This window comes from Oratosquilla oratoria, chromosome 32 (genome assembly GCF_046742065.1).
Source record: "Oratosquilla oratoria isolate Oo_2021 chromosome 32, ASM4674206v1, whole genome shotgun sequence".
NCBI classification, from domain to species: Eukaryota; Metazoa; Arthropoda; class Malacostraca; order Stomatopoda; family Squillidae; genus Oratosquilla; species Oratosquilla oratoria.
In genome coordinates this window covers 4688172-4701581 of record NC_134808.1, presented here as the reverse complement: position 1 = coordinate 4701581, position 13410 = coordinate 4688172, and the positions used below count along the sequence as shown (strand labels likewise).

General features: G+C 37.5%; 1 protein-coding gene across 2 annotated transcripts in view; it reads right to left on the bottom strand.

The window, feature by feature from the left end:
• The window catches only part of LOC143041741 (methylosome protein WDR77-like), a 105346-nt gene that overhangs the window by 39752 nt on the left and 52184 nt on the right, over nucleotides 1–13410 (bottom strand). For both annotated transcript variants that reach the window (XM_076213754.1, XM_076213753.1), the window contains exon 5: nucleotides 11967–12121. In XM_076213754.1, coding sequence (XP_076069869.1) covers nucleotides 11967–12121 — 155 coding nt within the window. The remainder of the gene's footprint in view (nucleotides 1–11966; nucleotides 12122–13410) is intronic.

The window sequence follows — 13410 nt, the reverse complement described above, 5'->3', positions numbered from 1 at the left end:
TTTTCCATATGTGACATTCCTCACATTTTATCTTTCTTAGTCAGGAACACAACTCCACCACCTTGTTTTACCTCTGTTTCTGATCCAATAATTATATGCACCATGTCCTACACTGTTGGGTGGTTGTGAACCTTTCAATTTTGTCTCTACAATTCCAATGTCTGGTTCTTTTTCCTTCAGGTAATCATTCAAGCCTGTTATTAGGCCATCTACATTTGTGTAAGACACTTTTAATTTTCTGCTACTTCCACTCTGTTTTCTGTTTCCCTTCCATTTTTCTCTGCTATGAACCATTTCCTCACTTTCATATCCACTACTCTCCAATAGAATTTTTCTTTGTCTGACACTGTTCAGTTCTCATTTTTTCCCCTTAGCTTCTAGTCTTTTTGCTTTCTCATCCTCTCTTTCCTCTTTATTCATCTTATTATCCATACCTGTTGATACTGATCACTTTTTGCTAGTTTCCCTGTTTTTGCCAAGATATTCTCTGCTGTCATTTGTGACCTGAATTTAACCTTAACTGGTCTGGTCTTATCTGTATTGTATTTCCCTAGTCAATATATTTCTTCAATTTCTTTCCCTGTTTCTGGTTCATCTTCCAGAACTACTTCTAATATCTTATTTACCTTTTCCTTCTCCTTTACTCTTGTATTCCTATTTGGATTATGCTTTTCTTCCATCCCTGATATAATTATATATTTCTTTTTATCTCCTAAGTCTCTTACTATATTCTCCTTCTCCCTCATCACTTTAATAACTGTGTTCTTAGCTTGTTCTTTCATCTATTGTTTCACTATATCTCTAAATTCAATTTTGTTCTCTTGTACTTTTTTTCCAACCACTTACCTCTTTTGCTATGGACTCTTTATTCTCTTTATTATTCCTCTTTAATTCCTCATTCTCATCCTTTACTTCTCTTAACTGTCTTTTTAATTCTTCTATTTCTTTAGTTAGGTTTTGATTCTCCTTTAGTTCTTCCAGTTTATCAACTCTTTGTGTTACTACTGTTAAACGGTTAAACCTAACCTCACATGCTTCGTTCATTTTTTTCAGTTTCTCCTCTAGATTTACTAGTTGGGGGAGGTTGTCATCTCATCCCTCATTAAATCCATAAAAGTAGTTATCTTCTCTTTCCATTGAGCTACTATTATCTATATTTCTGCTTTTGATACCTCTGCTCCCCTGTCCTACCTTGTGTGTTCTGCACACCTTTTGTTGACACCCCTTCTGAGGTCCGGGGCCCGTTCATCCCCTTCCACATTACCTTCCATTTTCCTCAATAATGTCTCCCTTTCTCCTTTTTCTTCACCTGCCCACTACACCACGTGCTTTCCCCTTCCTTATTAATACAACACAGGTACTCTGTCATCACTGTAATCCACGAAAATTGTGTTTCTTTCCGGAGTTCCAATCTTTGCTGTTAGTCCAATGTGTGTGTATTTAACTAGTTGTTGTTGTTGTTGTTCCCTAGACTGTCTGTCCGAGCAGTCCCGTCTCCCCAAGGAAGGCCACAGCCGAAACTGGGTTTTCCCACAAATCCTTTATAGAGTGTATGTTGTGTTGTTTGCGTGCATGATTGTGTATAATGCAGTCTTCCATTATGTGTTGTATGGTATGGGGTGAAGTGTTACATCCTGGGCAGCTGTTCACAACACGGTCGTCCAGCCTCTTCTGGTAGCTTAGAAGTGCTGGGTGGTGACCGCATCGCAGTCTGGCCAAGTGGACTCTGTCCTTTCGTGGGAGAGAGGATTCAGAAGGGTGGATATCAGGGGGTCTGGCATGCAGCAGTGTGTTGTCTTTCAGTGTGTTAACCCCTTCCATACGGTGCCGCACACGTAGGCGTCATGGACTTAGATCTCGGTGGCAGCAGCCAATGCCAGCCGTACGACGTGTCGTAATAATACTCGCATCATAAAATATAGTCACCGCTTATATCGATCGTTCTCTCTTCACCCGTGAATTTTGATAACCATAGAAAATGCGATTACAAAAGAATTAGAAAGAATGTCATTATGGAGGGGCGACTACAATAAATATAATCAAGACGCCGATATGGCAGCCTCGCGAATACACTCGCTCCCCATGACGCCTACTTATGCGGCACCGTATGGAAGGGGTTAATGGAGCGGTGAGTGATATGATTATGAATATGTTTCCGGAGGCTGGTATTTGGTGGTTGCGGAGGAAGAGAAGAGAGTATCTGTGCATAATAAAGGTCTTTGGGTGTAGTTTTAATGTTTCTTGGTGTGTGTGGGTGTGTGCCTCTCATGTCGAGGTGATCCTTGACTTTGAGGACTTTTGTTTCATGGTGTAAATGGTCTGTAGGTGTTGTATTTGTGCAGCCTGTAATTGTTTTTAGGGCTTTGTTTTGTATGATTTGAAGGGTGTTGTGGTGTGTCTCACTGAGATTAGGAGCCCATGCAGGACTCGCATAATTCATCACTGAGCGTATGCATTGTTTGTATATTGTTATATTAGTTTCTTTGTTTTGTCCAAATGTTGTTCCAGTGATTGATTTAAGTGCGTTAAGTCTAGGTATGCATTTGTTTTTTATGTTTGTGAGGTGTTGTTTGAAAGACATGGATGTATCGTATGTTACACCAAGAATTTTCGGTGTGTTTGTGTGTGGTATTAGAGTGTTGTTGATGTAGAGATGAGGTATGTATTTGTGTTCTTTTGTCCAGTTGGTGAGAAGTGTTGCTGTAGATTTGGTTGGAGCTATTTTGAGTCTGTTTGTGATGAACCATGTGTTGAGTGTGTCAAGGTAAGGCTGGATTATTTCTGCAGCTTTGTCTGTGTTACGATGTGTGCATGTGATTGTTACGTCATCTGCGTAGGAAGAGATTTGTATTTCTGAGGTGTCTGGTGTGGGTAAGTCATGCATGTATAGATTAAATAATGTGGGGGATAGAACTGAGCCCTGTGGTACTCCGTTCTTAATGTTTCTGATGTGCGATGATTGGCCATTATATGACACATGAGCATTCCTGCCTGCCAGATAATTGGCCAGCCATCTTTTGGTGTTATTGTGCATGTCTGTGTTATATATTTTATTTGTTAGGTTGTGGCGGGGGATAGCATCAAAAGCTTTACTAATGTCCAATGTTATAAGAAGTGTTCTGTGGTGGGGCCTATCTGAATTGATGCCATCCAAAATTCTTTGTGTGAGGTTTGTCAGAAGAGTGTTTGTGGAGTGTAGTGGCCTAAAACCGTGTTGTGAGTCAGCAAGGGGAATATATGGTGTGACAAGTTTAAGTATTAGGCGTTCAATGACTTTAGAGGGGGTGCAGAGAAGTGTGATTGGACGGTGCGATGTTGGGTCTTTGTTTGGGTTTGGAATGGTGATTATTTTACCATGCTTCCAGATGTCGGGTATAGTGTTGTGTGAATAGCTGTAGTTTGCAATGTTTGTGAGTGTGTGTATACCTTGTGGTCCAATGTGTTTTAGGTGGATGTTGCTTATGTTATCAGGGCCACAGGCAGATGAGTGCTTGAGATTATGCATTATGAGTTTTGTCTGACTGTCTATGAAGGGTGTATAGTCTGAGTCTGTGGGGAAGTCTTTCTTACGTCGAATGGTGCGTCGGTCATCAGGGTGAGATGTAAGATGGCTCATCTGTGCAAAATGACGTATGAGTGCGTTTGCTTGTTGTCTGTTTGAGGGTAGATTATCTGTTGTTGTGATTATTGCTGCGTGAGAGCGTGTAGTGTTAGTGTTGGATAGTGTGATGCTGTTGAGTGTTTTGTACAATTTGCTGGTGTTTGTTTGTTGTATTATATGGGAAGGAAGCTATGTTCGTGGTGACTCGTCTTTGTATATTTCAGCATCGTTTTTTCTTAAAATCTTGAATAGTATTTGCACACACTGTTCCTTTATCTAAGTTATTCCAGATATCCAGTACTCTGTGTGGGAAGCTATTCTTTTTCCGATCTCTTCTATAGTTATCCTTTTAAAGTTTCTTTTCATGACCTCTTGTTTTTCCATTGTCATTTTATTTAGTAAATCATTCCTATCTAGGATTTCCATTCCTTTCATGATTCTATAGTCAGTAGATCACCTCTTTCTCTTCTCTGCTCCAGTGTTGGTAGTTCCAAATTCGATAATCATTGTTTGTATGTTAATTTGGAAAGAGCCGGTGCCAACTTTGTCGTTGCTCTCTGTATTCTTTCTAGTTTCCTTATATTCTTTTTAGTACTGGGTGTCCATAGTGTCGCTGTGTATTCCAGTTTTGGTCTAATCAATGTAACTAATATTTTTATTATTAGTGTGTGTGTGTATGTGTGTATTTACCTAGTTGTATTTTATGGGAAGGGGAGTTATGCTCGTGGTGTCCCGTCTTTATATCTCATTTTATCTAAACTATTTTTAAATTCATGTATTGTTTTTGCACACACTACTTTCTCATCTAACTTGTTCCAAATGTCTATTACTCTGTGAGGAAAGCTGTTCTTTTTCAGATCTCTTCTATAGCTGTCTTTCTTGATTTTCTTTCCGTATCCTCTTGTATTTCTTTCATCTCATTTTATTAGATCCTATTAATAATTTCTATGCCTTTCATGATTCTGTAAATAGTTATCAAATCTCCTCTCTCTCTTCTTTGCTCTAGTGTCTGTAGTTCAAGTTTTGCTAGTCTCTCTTCATATGATAGTTTTAAGTGTTGGTGCCAATTTTGTAATTGCTCTTTGTATTCTTTCAAGTTTTGTTATACATTTTTTTGTATTTGGTGACCACAACGTTGCTGCATATTCCAATCTTGGTCTTATCAAAATGATTAGTATTTTTTTCACCATTTCTTCATCCAGGTATGTGAAAGCCACTTTGATTGTTCTTATTAAATTATAAGTTTCTCCAAAAATCTTGTTTATATGTTTCTCAGGTGACATATTATTCATAATAATGACTGCCAGGTCCTTCTCATTTTCTACTTTTTTATTCCTTCTCCCAATTTATATGATCCTTCTATTCTTTTTTTTTTTGCTTTTTCCAAATTCCATTATACTACACTTTTTGGTATTGAACTCCATCTCCCACTTCCTACTCCATTCCCATACTTTATTGAGATCACTCTGTAGTGACTCACAATCGTCTTCCGTGTTCACTTTTTTTTAACAGTTTTGCGTCATCTGCAAAGAAGCTCATGTAACTTTCAATTTCTTTATCCATATCATTAATATATATAGCAAACATTATTGGGGCCAAAACTGTTCCTTGGGGAACACTGATTATTACTTCATCCCAGTTAGAGTGTTTGTCTCTTATCATTCTCATTTTTCTTTCTTGCAAAAAGTCTTCCATCCATTTAAGCAGTTTGCCCTGTATTCCTCCTTCAGTTTCTAATTTCTTAAGTAACTTCTTATGTGGTACTTTGTCAAAAGCTTTTTTAGGTCTTTATAGTTTTCTATGACATCTTTTTTACATTTTCTTTTTTCATCTCTTCACGCTTGTACATATTCGTTTCTATAACTAGTGTTTATTTTCCATTTTTCAGGTCTTCTGTCTTTCTTAAATTTGGTCCAAGCTTTGTCTCTTTTGTCTTTTAACTCCTTACAACTTTTGTTGTACATACATACATATACCAAGGCTTTTTCCCCCTTCCAAGGGGGGTAGCCAAAAAGGGAAAGGCACAAAAACACTCCCACCCATTTCATCCCTACATACACTCCACACCCCTCCCACCCTTCCTCTCATCTGAGCACCTCCTGGATGACGGGTCATCCCTGCACCCTGCCCACCGCCCTGGGTCAGAAGCAGTGTCGCAAGACACAGTACATCCACAGCAAGGCCGCTTCATTTAATCGGCGACCCCCCCCCTCTCCGTCCCCCTTTGCATATAAGGAGAGGACGGGGAGAAATCCCTTCGGGCTGCGTTGTACCAGCACTTTACATATTCTTTTTCTTGTTTTTGTCTTGGGACATACTTTTCCACTCCTTTTTTATAAATTTTTGTCAAAATATTCCATTTCTCTTCTACCGTTGTATCTTCTTTGTGTATTCTTTCCCAGTTTTCATTTTGAAAGAATTCTCTTATCTTATCAAAATTTGTCTTTTCATACATCAATCTTCCTTTTCTATATTGTTCATTTCTTTTCATGTATTTTTCCTCATTTAGTTCTAGTTCTATCAATATGTGGTCACTTTTACTTATTGGTGCCTGGTATTCTATCTTTTCCACTATTTCAGGTTCTGATGTGATTATTAGGTCTAGTCTCGATGGTTCTTCATTTCTATACCTAGTGTTCTCTTGAATCCATTGTGTCATTGTGTAGTCAATAATCATCTCAAGTAGAACATTTCCCCTTGAGTCTTCTCCACCCTTTACTGTCATCTCTTCCCAGCAGACTTCTTTGCAATTAAAGTCGCCCATCATAACTATTCTTCCTCCATCTTCCATTATCTAGTTTAATGTTATTCTTGTGTCTTCTTACATACTTTTATGTTCACCCTCTTCCCACGAGGCTGTTTTTGGGGGCACGTACTTTATTAAAAAAAATTCTGCTCTTATCTCTGTCTTCTACTTCTATCATAATCATCTCTATTCTTTCCATATGTGACACTCTTCACGTTTATATCCTTCTTAGTCAGGAACATAACTCTACCCCCTTGTTTTATCCCTCTGTTTCTCATCCAATAATTATATGCATTGTGTCCTATGCTGTTGGGTGGTAGTGGACCTTTTGATTTTGTCTCTACAATTCCCATTATGTCCGGTTCTTTTTCCTTCAGATACTCATTCAGTCCTATTATAATAGGACTGAATTATCAATCCATCTATATTTGTGTAGGACACTCTTAACTTTCTGTTATTTCCATTCTATTATCCGTTTCTTTTTTGTTTCTCTCTGTTATGGTCCATTTCCTCACTTTCATATTCACTACTCTCCAATAGAATTCTTCTTTTTCTGACTCCGTTCTGTTCTCGTTTTTTTCTTTAGCTTCTTGCCTTTTCATTTTTTCTTCCTCTCTTTCCTCTTTATTCATTTCTCTTTTTATCCATACCTTTTTATATTGTTCACTTGCTGCTAGTTTCCCTGTTTTTGCTAAGATATTCTCTGCTGTTGTTTGTGACCTGAATTTAATCTTAATTGGTCTGGATTTATCTGTACTATATTTTCCGAGTCTAAACATCTCTTCAATCTGTTTCATTTCAGGTTCATCTTCCTGAACTAATTCTAGTAAACTGTTTACTTTTTCTTTTTCCTCTTTAATTCTTGTGGTTCTATTATGGTTAAATTTCTCTTCCATTCCTAATATAATTATACATTTCTTTTTGTCTGCTAAGTCTCTTACTATATTCTCCTTCTGTCTCATCACTTTAATAACTGAGTCTTCAGTTTGTTCTTTCATTTGTTGCTTAATTATGTCAGTAAATGCAACTTTACTGTTTTCTTGGATTTTTTTCCAGCCCTGTCCTTCCTTTGCTATGGCCTCTTTATTGTCTTTATTATTCCTCTTTAATTCCTCATTCTCTTCTTTAACTTCTTTTAACTGTCTTTTTAATTCTTCTATTTCTAAAGTTAAGTTTTTGTTCGCCTTCTCTAGTTCTTCCAATCTTTCAACTCTCTGCGCAATCTTGGCTACATTACCGAACCTATTTTCCCAGTGCTCGGTCATTTTATCAAGTTTTTCCTCTAGTCTTGCTAATCGGGGGAGGTTGGTATTCCCCCCCCACCCTCTTTAAATACCTGGAAACTATTATCATCACCTTCCACTGTGCTGCTCTTATCTATATTTCTAATCTTTACATTTTTGCTGATCCTGTCATCACTGAAATCATCGTCATCATCGGTCCGTCTTTTGTTTACAAGACGCCTGGCCTCCTGGGCCATGTCACCCTCTTCCTCATTTCCTTCCATTTTCCTCAACAATCCCTCCCCTTCTCCTTTTTTATCACTTTCCCACTACACCACGATCTTTCCCCTTCCCTATAAATAAAATAAGGTACTTCCTTGACTTTGAGATCCACGTAGATTTTCCTTTTTCTTCAGAATTCCAATTTTCGCCGTCCATCCGACGAAAGTGTGTGTGTGTGTGTATTCACCTAGTTGTATTTTACGGGAAGGGGAGCTATGCTCGTGGTGTCCCGTCTTCATATCTCATTTTATCTGAACTATTTTTAAATTCATGTATTGTTTTTGCACACACCACTTTCTCATCTAACTTGTTCCAACTGTCTATTACTCTGTGAGGAAAGCTGTTCTTTTTGAGATCTCTTCTATAGCTGTCTTTCTTGATTTTCTTTCCGTGTCCTCTTGTATTTCTATCATCCCATTTTATCAGATTATCTCTATCAGTAATTTCTATGCCTTTCATGATTCTGTAAATAGCTATCAAATCTCCTCTCTCTCTTCTTTGCTCTAGTGTCTGTAGTTCAAGTTTTGCTAGTCTCTCTTTATATGATAGTTTTGAGGGTGTTGGTGCCAATTTTGTAATTGCTCTTTGTATTCTTTCAAGTTTTTTTTATACATTTTTTTGTACTTGGTGACCATATCGTTGCTGCATATTCCAATCTTGGTCTTATCAGAGTGATTAGAATTTTCTTCACCATTTCTTCATCCAGGTATGTAAATGCAACTTTGATTGTTCTTATTAAGTTATAAGTTTCTCCAAAAATCTTTATATGTTTCTCAGGTGACATATTGTTCATAACAATGACTCTCAGGTCCTTCTCGTTTTCTACTTTTTTTATTCCTTCTCCCAATTTATATGATCCTGTTATTCTGTTTTTGCTTTTTCCAAATTCCATTATACTACACTTTTTAGTGTTGAACTGTTCCTTGTGGAACACCGCTTATTACTTCATCCATTTTGAGTGTTTGTCTCTTATCACTACTCTCATTTTTCTTTCTTGCAAAAAGTCTTCCATCCAATTAAGCAGTTTGCCCTGTATTCCTCCTTCAGTTTCTAATTTCTTAATCAATTTCTTATGTGGTACTTTGTCAAAAGCATTTTTTAGGTCTAGAAATGCACAATCAGCCCATCCATCTCTTTCTTGTATTATATCTATTAGCCTTGAATAGAAACATATTAAATTGGTGACGCATGATCGTCCTTGTCTGAATCCAAATTGCCTTGGATTTAACACAGTTTTTTCTAAATATTTTACCCATCTACTTTTGACAATTCTTTCACATATATTTGCTATTGTACTTGTTAGAGAGACTGGTCTGTAGTTGGTAGGGTCTTCTTTATTTCCCCCTTTATATATAGGTACTATATTTGCTTTTTTCCTATCTTCTGGGACTTTTCCTTCTTTCAAGGAACTGTTTATTATGCTATGTACTTTGTCTGCCAGTTCATTCCTGCATTCTTTCAAAATCCAGTTTGCTATTTCATCTGGTCCATGCGATTTTCTGACATCAAGATTACTCAAGTGTTTCAATATTTCATTCTTTGTTACTTCTATTTCTTTCATGGGGGGGGACTTTCTCTTTCCATTTGATCTCTTCAGGTTGTATGTTCTCTCTTGTAAACACTGATTTAAAATGCTTGTTCATAATTTCCGCCATTTCAATTTCCTCTGTGTATTCAACTCCTCCTTGTCTTAATTTCTCCAAATCTTGTTTGTTTTTCAGTTTGCTGTTTACAAATCTGTAAAATAGTTTTGGTTGATCTTTACATTTTTCTATGACATCTTTTTCATATTTTCTCTTTTCCTCTCTGCACGCTTGTACATATTCATTTCTATAACAAGTATATATTTTCCATTTTTCAGGTCTGTCTTTTTTCCATCTGGTCCAAGCTTTGTCTCTTTTGTCTTTTAACTCCCTACAACTTTTGTTGTACCAGCACTTTACATATTCTTTTTCTTGTTTTTGTCTTGGGACATACTTTTCCACTCTTTTTATTTTTTATTTTTATAAATTTTTCTCAAAATATTCCATTTCTCTTCCACTGTTGTTTCTTCTTTGTATATTCCTTCCCAGTTTTCTTTTTGAAAGAATTCTCTTATTCTATCAAAGTTTGTTTTTTCATACATCATTCTTCCTTTTCTATATTGTTCATTTCTTTTCATGTATTTTTCCTCATTTAGTTCCAGTTCAATCAGTATATGGTGTTTTATATTCAATCTTTTATACTATTCTAGGTTCAGATGTGATTATTAGGTCTAGTCTTGATGTTTCTTCTTCATTTCTATACCTAGTGTTCTGTATCCATTGCGTCATTGTATGGTCAGTAATCATCTCAAGTAGAACATTTCCCCATGAGCGTCTCCACCCTTTACTGTCATCTCTTCCCAGCAGATTTCTTTGCAATTAAAGTCGCCCATCATAACTATTCTTCCTCCATCTTCCATTATCTTATTCAATGTTATCTTTGTGTCCTCTAACATACTTTTATGTTCACTCTCTTCCCACGAGGCTGTTTTTGGAGGCACAAAATCTATCACAAACTTTCTGCTCTTCTTATCTCTGTCTTCCACTTCGATCATAATCATCTCTACTGTATTCTTTCCATATGTGACACACCTCACGTTTATATCCTTCTTAGTCAGGAACATAACTCCACCCCCTTGCTTTGTGTCTCTGTTTCTAATCCAATAATTATATGTGTCATTTCCTACACTGTTGGGTGGTAGTGGACCTTTTAATTTTGTTTCTACAATTCCCATTATGTCCGGTTCTTTTTCCTTCAGATAATCATTCAGTTCATTCAATCCTGTAATTAATCCATCTATATTTGTGTAAGACACTCTTAGTTTTCTGCCACTTCCATTGTGTTCTCTGTTTCCCTTTTGTTTTTCTCTAGTATTTCGAATTTCCTTAATTTCATATTCACTACTCTCCAATAGAATCTCTCTTTTTCTGACTCCGTTCTGTTCTCATTTTTTTCCTTAGCTTGTTGTCTTTTCATTTTTTCTCCTCTCTTTCCTCTTTATTCATTTCCTTTTTTATCCATACCTTTTTATATTGTTCACTTTCTGCTAGTTTCCCTGTTTTGGATAAGATATTCTCTGCCGTCGTTTGTGACCTGAATTTAATCTTAATTGGTCTGGACTTATCTGTACTATACTTTCCGAGTCTAAACTTCTCTTCAATTTGTTTCATAATTTCAGGTTCATCTTCCTGAACTAATTCTAGTAATCTGCTTACTTTTTCATTTTCCTCTTTGATTCTTGTGGTTCTATCTGGGTTGTGTTTCTCTTCCATTCCTAATATAATTATACATTTCTTTTCATCTGCTAAGTCTCTTACTATATTCTCCTTTTGTCTCATCACTTTAATAACTGAGTCTTCAGTTTGTTCTTTCATTTGCTGTTTAATTATGTCAGTAAATGCAACTTTACTGTTTTCTTGGATTGTCTTCCAACCCTTAGCTTCTTTAGCTATGGCCTCTTTGTTTTCTTTATTATTCCTCTTTAATTCTTCATTCTCCTCTTTTACTTCTTTTAACTGTCTTTTTAGTTCTTCTATTTCCTTAGTTAAGTTTTTGTTTGCCTTCTCTAATGCTTCCAATCTTTCAACCCTTTCAGCCATTTATGACATTCTACCGAACCTACTCTCCCAATCTTCAGTCATTTGTTCAAGTTTTTCTTCGAGTCTTGCCAGTCGGGGGAGGTTGGTATCCTCCCCCCCCCCTCCTTAAATCCATGGAAATTATTATCCTCACCTTCTATTGTGCTACTCATATCTATGTTTCTAATCTTTACATTTTTGTTAGACCCTTCGTCGTCACTAAATTGGTCCGGCCCTCTTTTGTTTACATGGCGTCTGCCTGCCTGGACCAAGTCCTCTCCTTCCTCATTTCCTTCCATTTCCCTCAGTAATCCCTCCCCTTCTCCCTTTCCCTCACTTTCCCACTACACCACGAGCTCTGTAAATACAATAGGTACTTCCTTTGCTTTGGGATCCACGAAAATTTCACTTTTTCTTCAGAACATCCTCTACACCGTCCATCCGATGAAGTGTGTGTGTACGTGTGTGTGTGCACATGTTACCTGACATTTAACAAAGAACCACCACCCCACCTCATGTCCAGGGAACCCGTGAGTATTTTCTTTTTCTCCGCCATGTGTGAAATGCAGACCACAGAGTCATTGTGTTCATGACATTGTGTCACACTGTTGATTCTGGTCTTTGTGCCATCCTGTACAATTGTCAGGAATTCAACATAGCCTCCATCCTGGAAGATTCAAACAAACAAAATTAAACATGGCCTTTGTTGACTCACGACACACATATAAAACAAACAACCTGCTGAAGACAGTAGAAAGGGCAGGATACAGAGATGACCCTTCATCCAGGAGTTAAATAAGAGGGAAACAATGGGTGGTGGATGGGAGTGGAATGGGTAGGGGTGGGAGTGTGCCTTGGCTTGGCTACCTCCCTTATAAGGGGAAGAGGCCCTTGGTCTATAGATAGACCTGCTTGTCAGGGTCCTGCAAAATGAATGTTGGATAAAAATGTATTCTCTACTCACTGTTTTCAAATCACATCAAGATCTTCACCTCCCCTTGCACTCCATCTCCTGACTGGGCTCAAGATCTCCAACAACCTGGATTATCTTTCCAACACTTTTTCACATAAGGAGCTGACAACTGACAACTCCTCCCCTCCCCTGCCCTCCTCTCCTCCTACCAGCCAGTGACAGAAAAATCCAAATTCATAACAAACGAAAACACACTAGTGCAACTACATTCAGGTCATCAATACCAATACAGAATGGGCCTGGCCACTGAAAACAAACTTCCCCAGAAGCAATCATTACACAAAGGACATTGAATACTCAATCTTACACTTCCCCACCATAGCCTTAGTCCAGAAAACACAATATCTCCTTCTTGAGTGACTTATATACAGTGGCTACTGCTGGTTACCTGGGAGCTATGGGTCTCCTGCAAGAGAGATCTGAGCAACCTACTGATTGACTGGCCCTTGTTCAAATTAAAATATCTACATATAGGCTAACAATTCTCCCCAAGAATGGCCCCTGATCTTACCTATGAGATGTATGGGCCCTGCTCATTCCAACTTATTACCTCAAGCTTCTCATACCTGAAATTAGCAAGTGCCCAAAGTCCTTGTGCCCCACTATACATGTAACCAAGATGATACATTGGACATCTTCATGCTGCATGAAAACAGGATTGCTTCTATATCACCAATTAATTAGAGAAGGGGAGCAGTTGTCAGCTGTTGATTCTCCTTATGTTAGATGGTAGAAGCACAGTTTATCACCAGACATTACCTGATCTGGAGATTGAGCACTAATGAAGGTAATAGTGTTGATATTCTTTAGAGAAAGTGGGTGGGACATGATCCTTTCAAGACCACAACATACAGGTTCCCAATGTCAAAATAAAATCATGCAACACGAATTTACAGTTGTGAACACCTTAACCTAACCCAAGATATATCAAGACAAGGCAAATATATCTTTCACTGTTGAGTATTTAATGATTCTACCTATAG